This window comes from Etheostoma spectabile, chromosome 7 (genome assembly GCF_008692095.1).
Source record: "Etheostoma spectabile isolate EspeVRDwgs_2016 chromosome 7, UIUC_Espe_1.0, whole genome shotgun sequence".
NCBI lineage: Eukaryota > Metazoa > Chordata > Actinopteri > Perciformes > Percidae > Etheostoma > Etheostoma spectabile.
The window spans coordinates 2,889,385-2,913,478 of NC_045739.1; the positions used below are offsets into that span (position 1 = coordinate 2,889,385).

At 39.1% G+C, this 24,094-nt stretch overlaps 1 protein-coding gene across 5 annotated transcripts; it reads right to left on the bottom strand.

Annotated features, from left to right (window-relative positions):
- Window positions 1-5,816: 5,816 nt before the first annotated feature.
- Window positions 5,817-23,386, bottom strand: LOC116692714 (forkhead box protein P1-B). 5 transcript variants are annotated; one of them, XM_032521201.1, is made up of 17 exons: window positions 23,267-23,370; window positions 21,317-21,371; window positions 21,092-21,231; window positions 15,653-15,790; window positions 15,459-15,548; window positions 13,696-13,816; window positions 13,026-13,131; window positions 12,787-12,894; window positions 12,354-12,441; window positions 11,263-11,340; window positions 10,972-11,167; window positions 10,005-10,081; window positions 9,732-9,833; window positions 9,426-9,553; window positions 8,074-8,128; window positions 6,773-6,939; window positions 5,817-6,642 (listed from the first exon to the last, which is right to left on the bottom strand). In XM_032521201.1, exons 2-17 carry the CDS (start codon window positions 21,366-21,368, stop codon window positions 6,480-6,482), a joined length of 1,809 nt encoding a protein of 602 aa, XP_032377092.1. In that variant the 5' UTR covers window positions 21,369-21,371; window positions 23,267-23,370; the 3' UTR covers window positions 5,817-6,479. The 5 variants fall into 5 exon arrangements, with proteins under 5 accessions (XP_032377092.1, XP_032377091.1, XP_032377090.1 ...); XM_032521200.1 differs by having other exon boundaries at window positions 13,026-13,137; XM_032521199.1 differs by having other exon boundaries at window positions 10,966-11,167; window positions 13,026-13,137.
- Between the last annotated feature and the right edge of the window lie 708 nt (window positions 23,387-24,094).

Sequence of the window (24,094 nt, forward strand, 5' to 3'; positions counted from 1 at the left end):
ATCTAAATGTAACTGTAAATAATTCATTCAATGTTTCATAAAATGAACAAAAAGTATTTATTTTCCCAAAAAAAGTAAATACAGTAAGTGCTGCACAGAGGATGAGGGCCAAAAATTACTGAGCCTTGGCACAAAGGCTAAAGGATTAGAAATTATGTAAATCAGTGGTTCTCATTCTTTAGAATTTCAGTGGTCTTAGTTGATCCCTCAACATTAATTTAACTTTGGGTCCCTGGTCCCTACACCAGGGACCCCTGGACCTGTTCACCACAGACCCAAATCTTCTCAGCTGTTGCTGACATATATACTGTCTCTTCATGTGGTCATTAGTTTGGCACATGTCTGGGTCAGTTCTTATATCATGAAAAGTTAATAATGTAAATACTGAATGCCCTAATACCTGTTGATACTACAACAATGCAAAGGCTCTTAACCCTACAGTTTTGCACATTAATTTCTCAATTTTTTTGCACAAAACTCTCCAGAAAGTGCCATTTAATGGTTAATTTAAAAAAAAAAAAAAACTGGGGGGCATACCCCAGACCCTCCCTCCTTTGGATCTCAGTTCTCAACTACCATTTCTTCATTGCACATTTATGTAGTTTGTTTTACTTTTATTTACTAAGTGAAATAAATATGTGCAAGATGTTGTAATGTTAGGTTGTCTCTAAATCTATTCATTTCTGTATGTATAAATGTCAAAATCTGTGTAAAAATAGAAAGGTCGCTGATTAACACTGCAATTCATTGTCGTGATGGTTTTAAAAAAAATCTGAAGGTAGTAAAAAAGGTATTAAAAAGTAGTAAATTTAACTAAAGGATTGCTGTACATACCCTGGTATGCTAAAGTGAACATTGGTCTACAAAATACGAATCTGAATAATTAGGGGTCCAAGCCCAAGGGGGCTGTGAACTGCATTTGCAAGGCAACGTGGGTCACAGATCCAGCAGAGCTGTGGAAGCCTACTGTTTTCATAAGAATTATAAGTGCCCGAGCATGAAGTGCAAGGAACCTATTGTTTTTGTAAGGATAATATTCCGCAAAGTCTCTCTCATTTTGAGGGTATTAGCTTGCTGGAAAACTCACAAAAAGTTGCACAATGTCAGACAAATGACAAATCCCCAAGTTCTGTAGTTAATGATCTCAGGCGTTGCAGGGGGCTCCATCGCGCCCCCCCCCCCTCCCCCATGCGTGGAGGGCCTTAACTTGGACATAATAACTCCAATCTTCATATTGCTCTAATTATTGCGGAGATATTTCCATTTACCTTCATTAGCTCCGCCCAACGAAAGGCGGCAATTTTGACTTTATGCATTTTCATGTTTTTTTTCAATCTCTCAAACTCCTCTAGGCGTGATTGCAATCTTCTTGAATCTTTGCAGGTATTATCTGACACTCATGATGAAAAGTTATCCAAAGAATTATACAGTAGTAGAAGTAGTAGTAGAAGTTATAGAGAATCAACTTCCTGTCAGGGGCTGTTGAGAGAGGACGTTGCATATCTGGCCAAGATTTAGGCTGAATCCCATTCCTTCCCCTTACCCCTACCCCTTACCGCTTCCCCTAGTGCTGTTCCAATACGTATACGAGCTAGGGGTAGGGGATAGACCGGGGCTGTATAGCCCTTGAAACCTAGTGTGGATGCGACTCACTAAAAAACACACAGGCATCAATGGCTGCCCGTCGACCAGAGAGACTCATGAATGTAAGTACTTTCGGCTTAAATAATGATTAAAAAGTTACGACCAGTGTTGTTTGTGGTCTATGCAGTCCTGTACATGTGTACTTGCAACCATGTTCCTAACTGAAACTTTTTAAAAATTGCTAGCTTGCAATGCTAACGCTAATCGCTAACGTTGATTTGCACAACAGTCCCACATATTTCTGCCTTGAATGGACTGTATACATCGCATAGATTGTATAGCTATATATATATATTAACGGTCTACGATACATCGCTACGTGCCTAACATATACCGCCCTGTATCACACAGGAGGACACAGCAGCTGGTCCAGTTTGGGGCTGAAAACGCAGACGTTTCCAATTCATTTGTTCATGTTGTACCCATTCATTATTGCATTGGTACTGTATTATTGTAATAATCTGTAATTCATTCCTGTTCATTGTTCATGCACTTGTATATTGTTGTTGGTTTTGATACGGGACACTGATGATATGTGAGGGGGGGTTAATGGCCAAAAGGCTCCAGACTGGTCTGGAATATCAGAACAGCTGTAGTTAATTTGTTTGTTTGTGGTCTTGTTTGTATTTTTTAGTTTTACACATTTGAAGCCTTTTATTGTGTGCGACATGTTAGTTATGGTTCTAATAGTTGATAATGGTTCTGTAACACTATTTTATGTAACGTTTTTGCCTGTTATGTTCAATTTATCACCAATAAAGACAGATTTTTGTCAACAAAATGTTTTTGTGAACATCAATGACATTCAAAACGGTGATAACTGAAACAGATATACAACACACTCTGTATACAGGGTGTATATGTATGTATATGTACACATGATGCTTGTGTATACACATTTGTATTGCAAACAGACCTAAGTACTACACAGATAAGTACTCTGCACTACCAAAGTGAACCTAAAATAACTATAAAATATATAACACACACTGTTGTCCAAACCCACACAATCAACAGACAGAGACGCCATCTTGGAGGTTTGTGATCAATTCTGTATGGTGATGTCACCAAGTGGTGTCCCATTTCATAGGTGTATGTTTTCACCCCTTACCCCTACCCCTTGGTTTCAAGGGCCAAGGGGTAGGGGTAAGGGCCAAGGGGTAGGGGTAAGACGGAGAAATGGGATTCAGCCTTATTCTTGCCACAAAACAAGAGCGTTGTTCCACATAGGGGCTTGAGCATCAATGCCAAGTCTTGAGTGAATCGGCCATTAGATGGCGCTGTTAAAAATCTTTTTATTTATTAGCCACATCGCGATATATGGGAAACCTACTCCTCTTGGGCCGTGAGTCCAATCTGCTTTTTCGGGATCCACTTTCGCAGGCTCCACGTGTCATCGGGGGACTCGCGCCTGGGAGGCTTGGATCCCGTTATAACTGCCTGCAATTCTAGTTATAAATGAAAATACATTTTGAGCAAGAAAAGAGGCATGACATTTACACATTACAAATAAAATCCATTTAATGCATATAAACATAGCATCAATCAATTTCCGTTCTATGCATACATTTTAGCATCTGACACTGCTCGGTTTGTTGAATCCATGTTCCTTTCACTTGGACCAGACTGAACTCAGTTTGTTGTGAATGGCTGGATTTGTTATTTGAAAGCATGCTTCCAGATCCCCGGCCTCCGAAACGGCTTCAATCACTCTGTCATTCTTAATGGACTGACACCGGAAACATCCAGGATGTCACTGACTCAACATGCTGCACATCTGTCCTCCGGTCCACTCTGACAGGACAGGGTGTTAGAATGACTTTGCACAGTGGTGCGAGTGTGGCTGTAACAAAAATGAGCTATTTGTGTCTTCTAATATAACAAACAACTCTACACTGTTTCACAGGGTGGCAGTAGTTATTTGCTTGAATAATGTTGAGGCACACAAGCTATAGATCATATGAATTTTTTACATGCGGGTAATATAAAAAAACAACTTTAGTAATACAGGCCATTTATTACATATGTGAATAAGATGAGACAGTAATTATTTTTGTTGAGCATTCAAGTGTTTAAGATTTATGTTTTTGAAGGGAATTCAATGTGTTTGCAGGCCAGAGGTGAGGAATTTATCAGCGATAGCACACCTCTGATATCTCCATGGCCAGCTCTATAAGTTCTCCTGCGTCCTGACAGGAGCCACAGCAGTTACAGTCCAGTTCCAGGTGGTTGTTGCAGCAGTCCTTTCCCCGCTGGTCTCTCTCACTGGATGCTGTGATATATTTGAATGAGGGAAAACAGCGACTCACAGCTCTCTCACATGTATCCGGTAGGAGGACCATAAACTCATGGAAACGACAATGCAGACAGGAGAGAAGAAGTGTTGCACAGTCATCTGGTGGCAGTTACGAGGTAGGATAGCAGAAGATAAGATCAAAAAGAGGCCAAATGAATTGAAATGCGTTAGCAAAAAATGTGTAATTAGAAATTACTCTCTCAAAGTGTCATCCAGTGCTCCTCTGACCAGATTTCAACTACACCATTCATAATCATGTTAATAATTCAATTTCATCAACTGTTGTACTTAAGGAGTTAAACAATACCTCCACTGCCAGGCTGGTATGAATCATCAGAAGAAAAACGACTGCTGCTGTTCTTAAACTTGTCAGAACACAGGGAGGAGCTGGACCCACCCACTTCACTGCCACCCATGGGATCATGGGAACTGGGATTGGTGTCTGGTTCTTGCTCTGAGATGGTGCTAGTCTGCATACCTCACTTGCCAACTTGCCTGTCATCTTTTTAGGTGGTTTGTCCATCACTGGCCTGGGGATGCGACCTTTGAAAGAATGATAGGAGAAATCCAAATTCTGTGCAGTACAGCACCCAGTCCTGTCTCTGATAGGTTACTCAGATCCTCTATGAGGCTGTTTTAATAATTCAGAGCACCATTAACATGCAGTATGTCAGGGAGGTGAGACTTGAATGTATAATGGAGGAGGCTTGCTCAATAAAACTTCAGCGAGGAGAGATTATTGATTTGCAAGCTTTTATTTGGATCTAGTTTCCTAGATTGAATCAGGCAGGAGGAAAATATAAACCGTGTGAAAATATACTCCTCCACTAACATTTGTCATGCACCACATCAATCAATCACACTAGTTCTATTCCAGTTGTGACTAACAATAACATCATCCAAGCAGTATTTAGCCTGATCCGACATGGAGTAAACAACAAGAACCATACCATCAGACACATGGTCCTCTATTTTCTCAAGCTCGATACCATCCTGATCACTCACAGGGAGCTTTAAAGGAGCTGTCATCTTATGCAAAGCAAAGGGAAGAGCGTACACAGCATGAGAGCAAATACAAAGCACTTCCCGAATAATGGTATTATAATACCATCAATAACTTCACTAAAGAAAGACAGCAAGAAATCATTCTTGGAACATCACTTTACATGTTAAATTAAAGAAGCATACAAGAAATACACCTCTACACTGAAGTAGAAAATGAACAAACCGTATATGGCTTCATTATTTCTACCAAATAGTTTCCTTTTTAAGATTACCTGTCTGTACTGGTTAAATATCCAACAGTGTGATCGGTAGCATCTGCAACTGTGAACCCGTTGTGAGCTTGAGCACCTCCCATCATCATGCACACACCCACATTGTGAGCAACACTCCACATCAATCAATACTCGCCAATCAGGAGCCACAAGTACATCTGTGATACATAATGCATGGACGATCCATTCAATTATGGCAATATGTCAATAGGATGTCAAGCTGAGTCACAGTATCAAACACCTGGATACAGCAAGTAACGACTAACAATACATTACATTTACAGAAAATGATCTTACCGCAAATTTATTATATTGCTGTAGCCCGTGCTTCTGACACCACAATGGTTTGTAGACCACATCTGCTGACAGCACACAGGTGAATTTATAACAGCTATAGAATGGACATACCACAATACCACAGTGGAAAGACCGACAGACCATTTGCTTTTTCCCATTACCTTCCATTAGGAAGTCATTACCGTTGACTGAGAGAAGTGAGGCTGTTATGTCATAACTGCACCCAGCCATAATTTCATTATGTGAAACACCACTTACCACCAAGGCAATCATAAAACTATATCAAAGACAAATACAGTGTACACATTTTTCATAAGGGATTTATTATTCATAGAGATGCATTGCTTTACAATAATGGTAAATCTATATTATCTACTCTCACAAGCTCAATTAGAGCAAATTTAGCAATGTGCGTGGAAGGGGTGAAAAAGACCAACAAGTATAAAGAAGCTTTGTATTCTTTTGATCAATTGATTATACCTTAGATACAAATAGATCATGTTGGCAGTGAACATTAAACATTTTTTTACCTCTACAAAATGTTTTATATATTATGACTACTAAAATAAAATCAGGTAGTGAGGCCCCCCACGTAGCAAAGCGGCTGTACAGAGGTGGGACATTTTTCATTGTGAAGTGCTTACTATTAATGTTCCCTTTCCTTTGGCTTATCTGCTCATCATGGTCTTTTTGTGTACACATATATATATATATATATATTAAAATGAGAAAAATCATAAACAGATGTGTTTTTTTTGTGATCTCACTCTACTTTAAAGAGAGAATAGTGAGCTAGATTAAGAACAAAAAAATAACAAATGTTGATAGAAAATTTCCCCAGGTAAAAGAGTGCTTGCACTGCTTGGTTATGTAGATGAAGCAGTTGTTTTTGGAAACTTTTGGAATACAAAGTCACACAGGCTGTGAGTGAGGCTGCCTTGCAGTGGAGAATTTGGACCTCGTAGTCAGAGAGAAGGCACGCGATCAAAATGAAGATTGGGCCTCTCCGGGCTGCCGTTGTCTTCATTATGGTGCATCTCCGGGCTGCGGCCATGCTCGTCTGTGCTCTCTGGTGATTCATAGGGATACGCTTCACATATCTCCTCATCCTCCTGCTCCTCTTTAATGCTGGTTTGATAAACGCAAAGAAAAAAAAACGTTATGCAATCAGGACTTATGATCACACAAATACATTAAATCACAACCGAGTCAAATCCACTTAAGAGTCAGGGAATGGAGCTCTGGAGCTGACACTTACAAGGCTTGTGGAGGCGACTGCGTTGCACTGCTGTCACTTTGGTATCCAGATCCATTAGCAAGGACTCCATTCATCTGCTCTTGGAGAACGTGAGACAGAGAGTGAAAAGGGATGCTGCCCATAGAGGCTGGGTTGTAGGGACAGCTGTTGCCGTCGAAACCACCACTCTGAAAAAGTAAACATTCTCATTATAACACTGCCTCAACACATAACAGACATAGCTGTGACAATTCTCAGACCACTGCGATATATAGTATGCGGGCATAATGCAGTGTAGTCTTACATTGCCAGACCTTCCTCCACAGCAGGAGGGTCTGGCTAGTCCACACAGCATTCCAGGATGGGAGAAAAACGTGCTCTGGTTTATTGGCATTTCTTTAAACCAATCACACTCGTCATGGGTGGAGCTAAGCACCTGGAAAAGCCACAGTGCCGCTGCAAAATAGCCTTGTTTTGGTGGAACGTGTATGTTCAAAAGTTGTTTTGGTTGTGCACCAGAAAACTCAGACTGGACAGATAGTCTAGCTAGCTGTGTGGATTTACCCTGCAGAGATCTGAGGAGCAGCTAACTATAGTCTTCATCAATTCACCAGTTTAAAGTCCAAAACAAACAAAACAAAAAGTTACTGACATCCAGGCTGAAAAGAGTCAAATCTGGCTTCCCATCTCCCAACAGATCGCCTACAAAATCCTGGTCCTCACCTACAAAGCCCACCACCATATGGCCCCCCCCCATTACCTCACTGACTTCCTCTCCCCCTACCAACCCTCACGGTCCCTCAGATCCACCTCAGCCGGTTCCCTCTTCATCCACAAGTCCAAACTCTGCAGTTTTGGGGACAGAGCCTGCTCCAGGGCAGCTCCCAGGCTCTGGAACTCCCTCCCCCAAGAGATCTGCACCTCTGAGTCACTCATCATCTTCCAGTCCCGCCTCAAAACCCATCTCTTCACCTCTGCCTATCTGTATCCCCACGTCCCCTTCCCTTTTTATCTGGGCCTTAATCTTGTTTTGGCTTGTTTTATTTTTTTCTTTGTTTTGCTATGTTCTGCTTTGTTTTTTGTTTTCTACCTTGCCCTGTAAAGCGACTTTGAGTCCTTGAAAATTGCTATATAAATTAAATTTATTAATATTATTAAATTCAACGGAGCAATCCTGGAAGTGGAACGTCGTGGATATAGACTAAGTGAAGTGTGACGTGTTGCATCTGTTCAGCTTTCTATGTACACTGCAACAGCCTAATGTTATATACATGATCTTAATTTATGGTACTTTTGAAAATAGAGCTTAAGATGTCTCTTACCTGATGAGCAGACCCAGCTGAGCTTTGGTGGTTCTGTGAGTTCTTCAGCAGAGACCTATTAGTACAGAAAAACAACAAAAGGGTATATACAATTTAGTATCAACACCTAAAGGACTTGGGATAAGCATTACAGTAGCGTGTAATGCTACAATAATTGGTGCACTCGCAACTGACCGTTCTCTAAACCCTTCCGCCGAACAGTGATTGTCCAATCACCAACCATCACCAGGCCTGTCAAGCTTTGGATTTCTCAACACATTGAAGAGGAGTTGATCGGGCTTGAACAACTACTCAGTATACATTGATATTCAGATATATATTTGAAAGGATTTGGAAGGTGTCTGCTTTTTTTTAAGCCTTTTCAAAAATACAGTTTATCTTCTCTAAAGTAGGCTATGGACATTACCATGCCCCGCTAACGCTGGAGAAACCACAGCCAAACTGGTTGCCTTTTCTCTTGTAACTGTCAAAATGAAATCTACCTAAAATACTAACATAAATCAGCATAAATCTAACCTCTGTCTTGCTTTCCCATGCATGTAGAAGCATCCAAACAGGGTTATCAGTTGGATCTTACATTTTTCCTTTTCATACTTATAACACTACCAAACTCTACACTGCACAAGAACACTGTTTCTTTTACATGGTTCATCAACTGTCTTTTAACACGATATTGTGCATTTAACCATTAAATGCATTTTTAAAACTGCTTTACAGGGTTCTTTACAGGTCAGTTACAAACATTAAACAGGCCCGCAAGAGAATGCATTTTAACTAATTCGTGGAGTTAACGTTATCTAAAATCAGAGACCTGTTGTTTTAAAAATGAATATGAATTTCAAGGAGTAGCCAGCTGTATATCTGCCACTGTTATCATTACAACCTGACTATGTGGCGTGCTAAAATAGCAACAGGGCGAGGCTTAGTCCAATATTCTCAAACTGCTGATACTACGAGCAACTGCCAACATCCGCAATGCGCTTCCAGATCTGTTTGTTTAACAAAATCCACACGAGTTAAGAGTTTGAGTCACCGTGGCAAGGCATGACAAGCCAAATAAAACAATTGTGTGGCATTTACCATTGTACCATAAAACAGCTTGCATTTCCTTGTCCATGTCTTTCAGTGGCCAGACCAATTGGCCGGACAAGCACAGAATATTCACCCTCCTTTTCACAATGGCCACAAGGCCAGTTGCGTAGGCTACGCCGTAGGCTTAAAGGACAACTATAAATCAGCCTTTAAAACTTGCTTCCAATAAATGTTGTGTGTTGTAAGGTTGAACTAGAAGGTTAGAAATGTCTGTTATATCTGAAAACACACAGGACTCTGGCTCCATGTCCAACACCTACCCATTACCAGCAGCCTTCTGGGGCCTTCTCCTGTGGAACTCAATCTCATCTACTGTCCACACAGCTCCCTTCACATTTTCCAAACGTACAAAGCATTTATGGAGGCTGAGATTATGTCTGACGGCATTCTGAAACATTAAAGAAAAGAATAGAATTAGGACTTCTAATCTTACATGCCTTAAGTATTGAACTTGCATGTATCTAGTTACATTAAACCAAATGTAAATGCAACCAAATGTTTCCGTAGACCTTTCCCATTTCATATATTAATATCCAAAGACATTTAATATGTAATGCAGTTCATACCTTCCAGGTAGCTGCATTGCGCCTGAAATATGCAAAGTTTCTTGTGAACCAGTTGTAGATTTCATTTAACGTCAGCTGATTGCGAGGTGATTCAAATATAGCCTTAAAGAGTGAGAAAGCGCATGTTAGGATACTTGAAGTTAGACAGTAAAAAATGTGAATTTGCTACATTTCAGTTCGGGAGGCCAATATGGCTGTGCAAAACTTCCTATTCCTATTTTCAACAATCTTTTTATTTTTGTCAGCATGTGAAATGGGTCAAGTTCACGTTACCTGTCTTATGAGAGACGCATATGTAAATGGAGGTCTAACTTCTGTGCTCAAGTAGAACTCCTTATTATCAACTATATCTGTGGAAAGACAACAACAATTTGTTATTTTATAAGACTCTGGACATTTGGCTCAACATTGCCGAATCCTTGAAATCCAAAATAGACTTGTGCTTCAGCCTTCTTACTTCTATTTGCGCATGCGTTTGTCGGTTTCTGTGTGTATTATTTGTGAGCTGCAGACATCACTCTTACTGTTGTGTTTTTATTGTTTCCCTCCTAACCTGTCCTTCCTCTCTGTGTAGTTTTTATTTTGTTTTGGTCCTGTGACACGTTCTTAGGTCTCAGTGTAAAATTGTGTAATTAAAAAAAAAAAAAGCATTTGATCACAAATTTTTATTTTTCTGTTTACAAGGACATATGGGATGTGCTTTTTACTCAAATGAACTCTATTTATAATGATTTCTTCTGGCTGGATGGTTATGAAGAATTTGAAATAAACATTGTTTTATAGCAGATTATATTAGTCAAGCTTACGAGAGACGACATCATACTTTGTCTAAGAAAAGGCTTTAAAATAACTTAAAGTTTTGTGAAATGTAATAAAATCTTTGAACACTGCAACTGACATTTTGGAGTCCTATAAACCCATGAGGGCTGGGCACTTTGTGTGACATGGAAATAAAGAACAAAAAACCAAAACATCAAATAAGGACTCAAATAACAAACAATATTTATACATAAACAGATACAGGATGAACATGAAACAAAGAAGAAAACATTTCATGGAAAACAGAAGTAATATACAATAAATAAGAACATAAAAATAACTGTGGAAACGTAAATAAGCACCTTCTGTGTGTCCCTATGAATCTATCTTCTGTATGTGCATCTTAGCGGAAGCATGTTTCAGCTTGAAACCAAAAAAAAAAAAAAGTGAATGAAGTTTTGATTCATGATCTCACCGTTACCTTGGCTCACAGAGCGGCTATATCGCCTCCGTACAGGAGTTCCAGTGAACAAGCTATTGGGAGTGAGGACTGAGGGGGATTCAGAGAGCGGCATCAGGGGTGTGGATGGTGCCGTGGCACTCTGAGACAAACTCATAGGAGGAGGGCCTTTGGGCAATGCTGCCTGGGAGAAGGATACATTAGACACCAGATTCACCTAAAAAAAACAAAGCTGTTGAGTCAGAAAGACGTCAACTACAAGCAAAACAATATTTATTTTAATTGAAGGAAACAGTCATGACAGGTACTTACAGGCTGCGCTGCGGGTTTGGGTTCAGAGGACTTCAGATGAGCCATCATTGCTTGCAGTCGCTCTTTGTCCTTCTTCAACTACGTTAGATGAGAAGACAGAAATAGAAGTTGAGAGTTGGTAAATTCACGGCTTGCGATAAACGATGAAATGACATTTGGTGTCAGTTGCTGGCATGCTGAAAAGTGTACTGATCTGGGGACACTTCTGTTTCCAGCCCAGGTGTGGAAACACACACCACTACAGGTAACATTTATCACGCATTCGAGAAGTTTTTAGAAGTTCAAAAATAATAATTTTTCTCTTTTTCAAGCAATGGTTAAAGACACTCTAAGCGATGTCACACGTTTCTTAGGCTACAAATTTTTTTGTCAGCCCAGGCTCCACAAATGGCAACAAAAACTAACTGTGCCAACCTGCACCACGTAACGTAACAAATAGTGTTCAAGGATTTTGGGGGTGGGGGTTGTGGGGTTAGTGCGTGTGCACATGAAGGAGGGGGGGGGGAGAGAGTGGAGGAGAGAGAAGCCTGAAGAGGGAAGGGCTTCCAATCCGACACACAGGCGGCTCTGTTTTTGCTGGACAGGTGGGTAGATCCAGTTGGGTTTTTCTAAATGGACGTTCATGTTCACCTCACTACCAACACAGGGATATAATTAGCTAGAGTCAGCGCTAACCTTGGTGAATACAACATATAGGTTTATAGCAGCTAGCGCTAGATAGAGGAGGGAGGGGCAAGCTAGCCTGCGCTTTATTTGACAATACTTTGAACGTCAACAAGAAGTGAAATCACCAAACGTTGCTTAAAGCACCTTTAATAAGTTATACTTGTAAAAGTAATTGGCTGTTAATAAATCAATCAGAGATGTGTTGTACCATTACATTGTTTGATTTGAAAATAATAGCTTAGTTATAATAATAATATTAATAATAATAATAATACATTTAATTTGTAATGCACTTTATATTTGCAAAAATCTCAAAGTGCTACATGGTAAAAAAGTAAGTGATAAAATAAAACACATGGAGAGCATGAAAATAATAAATATAAAATAAACAAAAACAATTATAGAAAAATAAATCAAATGCGTACCTGCAGTTCCAACTGCTGAACTACTTGCATCTGCACACGACACTGTGCTGTGCTCTTGTCATCCAGTGTATGCTCGTTGTTCAAATGTCTGCAGACCCACACATTCAAAACCAAGACATTCTTTAGGGAGAACCATTTGATGCATAGGCTGAGACCAAAAAATGCTAAATACAATGCTACTCATTTCAACTGGAAAAACATTAAGATTCTACATGAGGCTTTTTGCCACAAAAATAGGAAACACATAATAGTACAATAAATTGGAGGAAAGATTGTTTCAGATGACTTTCTGTTCAGCTCTGATTAAAAGGTGACATTTGCAGAATCTGTGTACATATAAATTATTGAACATACTGTATACATACATTTCTTACCTATATAAATACTAGGTCATAATGACAGCCTTAGAAGTGTGCAAAGTTTCACCACTCACTTGAGGAATGCCTGAAAGTCTCCAAAGACAGTCTCACAGCCAGGCCATTTACACATGCCATTTCCATACAGTGCATGGCTATTCTGTGTGTTTTCATCCACTGACCCACTGCAACAAGAGCAGAAATCAAGCATTAATGGCACACCTCAGAGCAAACATGTGGGTACTGTTCAAGCACAATAAAAACAGGATACACAGAAACGAATGCTCTCACAGGACGGCATAGATAGCTACAGCACCTTTCTTTCCTCTTCAGAAGAGTGTGATGACCGTTGGTGGTAGATTGTGTACTTGAAGACCCTCTGGTATCTCCACCAGTGGACAGGATGCTACCATTCTCACAGCCTGAAATTGCATATATAGACAAATTGTTTTGTTATAATGCACTGGGTTACCACTACGTTTGCATGAGCTTAAGATCATAAGATCTGAGTATACACTGAGTTTATTAAGTACACCTAGCTAAAACTAACACAGTCTTATACAACAGCCATTGCATAAGTCCTATTGTCATGAAGGTTATCATGTTATAATTTGTGTCAAAACGTTTTTAGAGAAGGGTTGATACATTTTTATGATCATTTTGGTGGATTCATTAGTGCATGAACGGGACCTGAGCATGTGTGTGTATTTCAGGCCTGTGTGTAGTGTGTAATAACAACAGAGTGTAAATTGTAATTTCCCCATAGTGGATCAATAAAGAGTATACATTAAATTCAGTTTGTGGTGCTGTTGAACCGAGAGGTGTTTCTGTTATTTAGCTTACGCTCATTGATACAAACGGGTCCAAAAGGCTCAATGTTTGAACATTTGCATTGACCCTTGCCCCAGTGTTGTTACGTGAAAGTATTTGACCCGAGTGTTTAAGTCATTACACAGCAATGCAGTTAGGGCGGTCACATAACACACCTGGGAGTGCAATGGGGCTGGAGGGAAGGACAGACAGCAGGCCTTGTCTCTGCAGGTTGAGGAGATGTTGCTGCTGTACCTGGAGGAGCTGCTGCTGGATGGCAATCTGCTGGGCTGTCAGCTGTGACAGGGAGATGATACAACATCTGTCAGTAAATGCCTTCATGCTGAATACAGCTTGGTCTCGGATTTGTCTACAGTTTAATTTGGAAAGGAGATGTGCATCTAAGTAATTAAACTCTATGACAATACAATAGAGAATGTGTAAGACATCACACGGGACATATTTTTGTAGGTTTGTACGTGACACACACAAAGCTCTGTCTCACTCGGCAACCAATCACATGGCTTCCAAAAGGTAATGAAATCAGCTGACATCATTACCTATTTAAAGAAGAAACAAACATCTATTTGAGCAGTGATCAAGTCTGATGCTGTTTATTTTTATCAAAATATTCTCTGGTGGTCAAACAATGTGAGCATAAACAAACACTCCCAATTATATCTGCCATTTTGGTTGTTTCCAGCAGACCCAATGGAAGAAATGCCCACTTTTGGTTTCATATAATTAGATAAAAACTATGTCGAGCACATTTCTGCTTAAAGCACATCAAATCATTTTCCTTGTCTCCAACACCTGCTGCCTTGTGCCCACTTTGTTTTGTGAATTTCCGTTATCCGATGGTGTCCGCAAATACATGCACACAAGCTGATGTGGGAGCACGGTGTTTGGTATTTCTTTCCACGCATGCACGGCTCTTGTTACTCGTTAGTCTGTGGTTAATTTCATTCACTACATAGTCTAGAGCTGGGCATTATGTTGATATTATATCAATATAATGATATGAGACTAGATATAGTCTTAGATTTTGGATATCGTAATATCGTAATAAGGCATAAGAGCCTTTTCCTGGTTTTAAAAGCAGCATTACAGTAAATTGGTGTGATTTTCTGAACTTACCAGACTGCTGTAACAGTTCTATTATTTGCCTTTACCCACTTATTCATTATATCAAAGTTACTGATGATTATTTATCAAAAATCTCATTGTGTAAATATTTTGTTAAAGCACCAATAGTTAACACTACAATATCATTGAGGTATCGACATCAAGCTATTTGTTAAAAAATATTGTGATATTAGATTTTCTCCATATTACCCAGCCCTAATATAGTCCACTATAAAATACCCACAATGCACAGCTAATTTGAGTGTATATATATACGATGTACCCAACATTTTACTCCTGTATACCACAATGCAATGCGGCGAAGAAGAAGCAGAAGTAACCGAGAAAGCTGAAAAGGAAAAATGCAGGCTTTTGTTTCTAAACAGTGGAAATGTAACATGCAACAACAGCTCATACCTCCATCACACAAATAACTGGCGCATCTACTAACGCAAGAATGTGTTTTCAGTGAGTGTCTGAAATCTCATTTGGTCATTCCCTATTTAGTCCACTACTTAGTAAACACTATAGGGAATAGTGAGTGAGTAAATGAGGGAACGGTTTCCAACACAGCGCTTGTCATCACGGAGAACTGGACATTTTGAAAGTGATGTTCCAGGCTGTGCATTATGAGTATCTGGGTGTAATAATTTCTATAACTTTAGTATTAAATACTCATTTAACCTTTAGTACAACTGAACTGATTCAGGAATAAATTATCTTTGATTACCATTACTACAATAACCAAATAGTTAAACACATATTTACAAACTGATAAAAAAAAGATAATGCTGAAGCATAATGAAGCAGTTACCTCTTGACTAACAATCCCAGCATTCTTCTGTTGCAGCAGCTGAATATTTAGCTGCTCTTGCTGATTCTTGAAGACCTCTTGAATTTGTTGCTGCAGAAATATTGATGACAATTAAGTTAAGGGAGATATAAGCATTGGGTTTGATGAGGGCTACGACAACAGCGCATAACTATTGTAAAGATGCCGCCCATTACCTGGTGTAACATGAGTGCTTTCTGTTGCTGGAGCAGCGCTTGGAGCTGCTGAGGACTGAGGACCTGCTGCTGCGGTGTCTGTTGCAACTGCTGTGGGGTTTCTGCTGGTGGGGTCATCATAGATAATGACACTGGAACCTGCAGAATCGAGAGGAAGAAACATCCAGCAGAATGGTAATTTAAAATCCATATTACAAAAATAAGAAGGAAGATTTTATTGATACAAACATTTACAACATTGGCTGTTCTAGGTGTGTGTGTGTGTGTGTATGTGTGTGCAGGCCAGTGTTAAGACCGGTCTTGGTCTCATGATGCAAATGCAACCAATAACTTTATCAATTTCTAGTTTGGAATGTGTTACTGTTAACCACCGTTCCCCACCCCCTTTAGCACGCACTCCCAAAGTGAATGTTGGTGACAGGAGAAGAAGCTCTGGTTGTCTGGGGGAAGTCAGCCAAACTGTCAGTAATAACATTTTATATATTACCTTTCTTTTATTATATTTTTTAAAATTAGTTTGTTTGCAAAACAACAACTAAAAGAAAACACAGCAGTGTACCTTCTGAAAGGAAATGCTGATTGAGACACCTAAATGTGTATCGGCACTGAGAAAGGAAGCATAAAGGGCTCCAAGGGGCTGAATCCTTGAAATCCATTTTGTCGACCTGTGCTACAGCCTTCTTGCTGTTTGTCTGTGTCTGTCTCTGTGTGTCTTGTCTGTGAGCGGCAGACATCCTTCTTGCTGTTGTGTTTTTGTTGTGTCTCCCTCCTTCCCGTCTTTCCTTTCTTTGTTTCAGTGTAACATTTGGTCGCGAGGAAGGATTGTGGAAAAGGTGGCTTCTTCGTTGTGTGTAGTGTGCTTTTTATTCTATATTGTCAACTAGACCGATGTTTTGCACTTTTGCTAATTTGTTCAAATAAAAAAAATGTGATCACAAAAATAGAAAGGAAGCATAAACGAAAGTAAGCTAAGTGTAAGTGACGCTAGCGAAGCTAGCTAGCTAAAGTTATCAATCTGCCTCTGTACCAAAACTCTTCAGAAATCTCTTCACCCCACACCCAAATTGATTTAGTGAATATAAGTTATACATATTAGCTAGTTGTGTATATACTGTATGTTTCAGTTATTTGGTCTGGTCTTGTCTCAACCCCTTAAAGGCTCGGCCTCGATAGACTCTGGTCTTGGTAATGACTTGGTCTCGGTTTAGGCGGTCTTGACTACAACACTGGTGGAAGCTACGCTCATTCAATCAGTGCGTTTACATGTAAACAAGAAGAAACCGTATCTCTTTAATCAGGGGAAAGGGTTTAAGACACACAGCTACATTTCTGCTGGAGTAACCCGATTTCTTGGTTGTGTATGTTTACAGAGTTTCTAACAGAGATTTTTACAAGAGCACATGTGCAGGACAAAGAGCTCAGAAAGGAAAGTTTCACTGTGACAGCACTGTGGCAGGATACAATTAACAACTTGTAGTGGTGCATTCGTGCATCCAAAATAATTAAATCCAAAGTTCAACTAAAACAAACAGGTCGTAATACGTTTCCACAGCTGGACAGTATGTTATTTGTACAATTCAAAACACATACACAGAGTCACAATACAGTGTTCTCTCACTCAACGGCACTGTCGGTCCAAGTGCTGTGATGTCAAGACAAAAACAGCTCTTATTTTTACACCTCATATATGCCTGCCTTGGTTACTATGGTAGTAGGTAGACTAAGAAGGTAGTTTACTTTAAAAAGGTTGGGTCTGGGATTCTGCAGAAAGATTGATATTTGAACTCAACATCCCTCCCGTCGGTGCTGCTTCAGAATGTAAGCATGTGCCCTCTTCACTGTCCCTCTCGCTCCCACTGCCTTTTTTATACATCCATGGCTTTCTCTGTCCAGTGCACAAGCACAAACAGAATAGTTCCACTGTCTTTTTTCCTATTTACAGAGCCAGAACTGTGTGAGAACACAGTGCACACACAGAATGGACAGCTTGTGGACCTTGAGGAGATATTCACTGAATCGCAGACAAAACTTTTAAACGGCATAGTCTCAACAGTGTTTATGAACATACAAAAGAATGGATGCCAATATATACACACGTAACGTCAAACCATATAGAGCTGGAACTAACAATTATTTTCATTAGCAGTTAATCTGATGATCATTTTCCACAGCCCAAGGGGATGCCTTATTCTGAGCAACAGCTCCAAACCCAAAGAGATGCATGACAAAGCCAATAATCAAATCCTCACAATTGACACTTCATTTTCTGTTGGCTGACTAATCAATAATCGACTAACCATTGCAGCCCTACTCATATGCTTCTTGTTCAAATTTATGATGTTGTTCTCTGGTCAATCTGGCAAGCTGAACTGGGCTATTCTGCTATTTCTGCTAAAGATGAAGCAAACAAAAACAACAACAACATTGGATGTCTTCGGGGAGTTAGAATTTCATCAAAACAACAACAACAAACAGTACCACAAAAACAACAACAACAACAACATCCTCTGCTAGGCATGCAGCAATTACCACACCATCCCCCGCCCCCCTTCACTGTCAAGCCACACTGCTCAAGGGATGTCTTCAGTAAACATAAACAGAGTAATCAAAATTGCACAGACATATAAATAATGAATAAAAAAAGCATACAGAGCCTGTTTATGAAAGCAGAACTTGAGATTCGTATTTTAATTTAGGTCTGAACCACAAACAAACATTTCTCTCCAAGGCAGAGTCTGTTTTGAACCGGGTGCGTAAACAAACTGACAGTGAATTTCACACAGGCTTTGGGCTAACATTAACAGATGACGGCCTTCTACTTTGTCCTTTCTTATGAAATGCAATGCTCCAGAGGTGGCCACCGGAGCGATGAAAACAGGTCTATCCCACAAACAGAGGCAGTTGGCCCCTCTGTTTTTCTGTGGACACCATCAACACAACAACAGCTTTTGCTTAATCCCTGTTGCCATGGTTACCAACAGCAAGTCCAAACATCTTCTGTTGTTGTTATTGTTGAAAGTCATACCAGTGAGCAATTGAGTGTAAACATAGATCTGTTCCTGCAAGACTGGTCTTGTGAACTCTGAGATGACTGACAGCAAGAAGGACCGCTGAAAACTTGCTGAAAAACAAACACAATCTGCTTCCCCTTATGGAATTTAATATTCACTAATATCCCCCAATGGGTGTGGACCCACAAGAAGTGGCATTTGCAAAACAAATATCCATATTTGGTAATAAAACTCATCAAATTACAAAATAGAATAACCACTGAAAGTTACATCATTTTAACTGACAGACACATAAGCAAACTATTAAAACCAGATTCAATATAAAACAAATACAGAACGAGTTGGACAAACCTGACAGTCTCCATTAATTAATAAGTCTGTCTTGGCTCTGAAAACCCAAATGCTGCTCATTGTTGAAGAGTAACGTTCTGCCTGACAAGCTAACACAGCTTTGCTTATCATGGTCATGGCATTTCTGTGAGTGATTTTTTATTTTTTTCTTAAGTATGTGTGATATATGTCTTTGTTGTGTTATGGTTGTCTTGCTACTGGATGCCTAAACCTTCCTTTGGGATGAATAAAGTAAGTAAGTAAGTATCTACAGTATATATCTATCTATCTATCTGACATGATGAGAGCCTAAACTAAACTAACCTAACAATACAACACTGATCCCTCCACCCAGCAGGAGCTGTGTTCTCTCTCCCTCTCCCCTTCTCAACCTCAGTACAACCTCCCCCCATCCCTGTGTTCCCCATCAGCATGAATATAAAACACTGCAGTTTGGAGAAACTGAGACGTTCATATTTAGATCTTCAGGGATACCTTTACTTGTAAGACAAAACTAACAATGTGCCCCACATTGTCACATATAACAGTATGCTCTCTGTCCTGTGTGTATGAATATTGACAAGAAAACATATGTTTGGATACCAGACAAGTTGTACGTAAATTCAAATGTAGTGTAATTAATTGTGTTTCATACTTTAATGTAGTAAAACCAGATGGAACACATAGGTGTAGTGTTGGGGTTTTACACATTTACACATTCTCTTGTGCAGCTGTATGGTGTTATAGCAACACCAACCATAACAGCGGTCCTGAACACTATTTGCTTCAGGGCTGAATATGATGAATATATGTATTCATCATATTCACACATTTAACATATTAATTACGTATGAATAAGTCAATTATGTTTTGGATTAATAGTTTGGTCTATAAAAAGCCCTGCATGAAGATGTTCCGTTATTGTTACAATTAAGAACCTGTTGTCTTGAATGACTCAAAACGAAATCCGAAATCCAGACTTAGGTGTCCAAGATCCTGACCACTCCCCCCTTTGTGTTCCTTTTTTTAATGTCACCATGCATTTCTCCAAATGTTGACCGTTTTGAGCAAGTGTTTCTATTTTTGCGATCAAATTCTTTTTATTTAAGCAAATAAGCAAAAGTGCAAAACATTGGTCTAGATGACAATATACAGAAAAGTATGCTTAGCATGCCGAAGAAGGCCCAGTGCACCTTTTCCACAATCCTTCCTTGCGACCAAATGTTTCCACACCAAAACAAAGAAAGGAAAGACGAGAAGGAGGGAGACACAACAAAAACACAACAGCAAGAACGATGTCTGCCGCTCACAGACAAGACACACCGAGATAGACACACACACAAACAAACAAGAGGCATTGACAGGCAGACCAGCATCAGACAAAAGGGACCAAACACACACACACACACACAGATAGAAGCAGGAAGGCTGTAACACAGGTCTACAGCATGGATTTGAGCAAGTGTTTCTATATTATTATCAGCAATATGCTATTATGATGTAATAGAAACCAATACATCAAGAGCAGCAAAACTCTCAAAACAAATATGTTTAAATAGTGACGCAACTACAGTAAAGGTTATTTTCATTATTGATTTATCTGCATATTGCTTTCTTAATCGATCAATCATTCATCTTGTCAATATTATGTGAGTGAATAGTAAAAATATATATATATATAATATATAAAAGAATTAATAATAAAAAGTATTAATATTATTATAAAATAATTTATAAAAGAATATATAAGAATAATGCCCATTACAAAGTCCTAAGTGACATCTTCAAATGACTTGGTTCGTCTCAAACAGTCCAAAGTGCAAAGATATCATGTTTACTATCATGTAAGACATTAAAAAAGCAGCAAATCTTCCCAATTGCACACACGTTTTGGACTCAAACAACTAAGCAACTATCAAAATAGCCATGGCGAAAATTTCTTTTAAACTGCGAAACTATCAATGAATTGACAGACCATTTCAGCTCATGCATACATTTGCACAGCATCATCACTATGTCATATTTTAGTGGAATATGCACAGACTTAGCACTGCATATATAAAAATGTGTTGAACGGCTGCAGCTGGGCATGACTGACCCTGGGCGCCTCTGGAGGAGGAGTCTGGCTGCTCCTCACTCGACTCTCATTCTCACTAGTATTCCCGTTCTCTGTCTGACTTGCTGGAATGGTGTGTGCTGGTTCTGACCCAGACTCATGCATCTGGACTTCAATGACCTGAGAAAGGAAATACATATAAATGAAAACAACTGGATAAAGCAGTACAATATAATGACATACAGGGAGAAGACCAACACAATAGCACTTTCTGGATGTGTTTGACAAGCCTTTTACTTAACAAGGTGATAAGGTCCATTCTCTAAAAAGCATTTAACAATGCACGATAATTGCTGAATGAGCCAATAATGTAGTTATGTGTTGAATGTGCAAAGCGACAGCACTTAAATTTAAGCACTACGCCGTTTTAGCTCTACCCACCACCAAGACAAATACTCTCTTCTACAAGTGTGAGAGGAACATGCTAGGTCTGTTTGTTGAATAACCGAGCGCTGCCATGACTTCTGTAAACACAGGGGCCCTGGGTCCGTGTTTATGTGCAAACATATCTTCTCTTTGAAACAATTTACCATTAACCAGGTGGTGCGATAAACGGCTGTGGCAGGTAGTACAATGCACAAGTAGTCTTTTATGTATACAGCTTGGGCGTGCTTGAGTATAACGCTAAGCAGCATAAACAAAGGTAAATAAAGTAGGCAAACAAATAATGTGAGCAGATGGCAACCTAAAAAGAAGCCCTAAAATGAAACTGACCACATAGCCTCAAGGATAATGTCTTCATTTTGTATGTCTGCCCAACTACTAAATTCACATATTGAAATCAATATGGATACTGTAAGTTTATGATAATTAAACAGTCATGCACTGCAACCATTGGATGGAATGTGTAATAAGCCCATGATACATTTCAACCTTATTTAAGGTGTTCTCACAACAAGGTCAACCCTCCAGAAGTGGGGGGCACCACTCTTCAAAGAATGTAAAGAAAACACTGCAAAGAGGCCTTTCCTTAAGGAAATTTAGAGACTACACCCTTAAGAATATAGTTTTGACAACTGGTTTCACACATGTCGGTATAATCAAAATGGCTCTGGCTACCCAAAATGAAGAAGCCTATATAATGAAGTCCCCTTGAAAAAAGAAAAAATCTCCACAATTTATGGGAATAATGTTTTGGCAAGTTAACATTTGCTGATACTGCAGACCCTTTTTAGATCAAAAACAACCACAACACATTGTGTCTATGATAATCCCCTAGTAGTACATACAGTTTTGCTACATTCAGTGAATTAAAATATTAGCATTTTAAAATGGTAAAGACGAATCACAACCAATTCAATTCACCGTCATTACCGTACCTGGCAAATAAAGCTGATTCTGATTCTGATCATTATCAGGTCACGGTTAGTAGTATAAGTACAATAGGTATATTAAGCTACAACAACAACTTGTAGGGATTAAAGCGCTTTCCTAGTTAATCGCTATTTTAGTTCATGATGCACTCAATGAGTTAGGCTATTTGGTCTAGGTTTCAGGCTACATCGTTTCTTCTGTGTCCGATTGATCAGTCAGTGCGATCAGTCACAATCCTGGGTTGACTAACGTTAAGGCTGTAGAAAGTTATTATCCTCGTCACAATCTTCCCAATACCAAAATCACATTTAGATAAGCTTAGATGAAATTGTCTCAAGTTCATGCCATCCTCCAGAACCTCCACCCGACAATAAGACCTAAAACGTTATAAATCCAATTGTGAATACACAGTAGGTAACGTTAGTAACGTCCAATGCGGTTTACGACTAGCTAAGTTAACGTTAGCTTAATATGAATGGAATCGATATCCAACCACTGCAGTCTGAGGTTTGCGTTGAAGACTTGAGCCTTTAACTAGCCAGGTATTTATACGGAGAAAACAGCAGGTTTGAAAGTTAGTATGTTAACCTATATTAATAACCTAGGGTTGTGTATCCGCTGTGTTTGATAACATACGTTAGCTAGACGGGAAAACTATTTTAACCAACCTTACGGGAGTCGTTTACGTTACCAGCACAACAAAAGCTAGCAGCCTTCGCTCACGTTAGCAAGTGAAAAAAACGTTTCTCTCTCCTCTTCGTTTGGACACCCGGCAGTATCACAACAACGTTATTCCAATCGTCAAGGAATTGTCAGCGCGCTGTGGAATTAACGTTTACTCACCGAATTATGCACGGGCGGACAGTCGGGGTGGTGTCTGAAGAACAGATCTCGGAGCACTCTGCCTTCCTCGGTAGCGAGCTAGCCACAAGTTGCTAACAGAGGGCGTGGCTTAGGAAAAAGTAAACATTGGTGACGCAACGCGCGAGACGGTTTTAAATCTTTTTTTAAATACAATTGTTATAAATAATAATAATATTAATAATAATATATATAATAATAATATATATAATAATAATATGTATATATATTATACGAAATTTCACACAACAGCCTACATAAGACAGGATGTTCTAATATCTGGTTGAATGTTCATCGATAACGTTTCCTCATGACAAAAAGGGAACGCTCATTGTTATATTTTAAATAAGTATTTTCTGTAGCCCATGATTAGGCTACTGATTGATGTCATTGTTTATTTATTGTGTTAAGATACCTTATGTTTTATATTTAATGTACTTTTTTTATGTATATTTGATTTATATGTATTTATTTACCCAATGACAGAATTGGAACAGGGAGAGAAAAAAAACCTATAGTTTAAGTTATTAATTTGCTCCTGAAAAAAAGTAAAAAGCTCAAAGAAAAAAATATCACAGGATTCAAAATTGACAACGATAGTCCCATTAACAATTGAAAAAAAAAAAGGTTTTATGAATTTAATAAGGTTTGAGCTCAGTCCATCCTGGAAAACCAACATTTTGGATATTTTATCTTATATCCATAACGTTTCTGGTTTGGAGTATAAAGTAACATCATCCTCCAGAAGATGGGATATTTTGCATAATTTAAAAAACAACTTAGTGTTACTTAATGTAATTTAGCCAATAA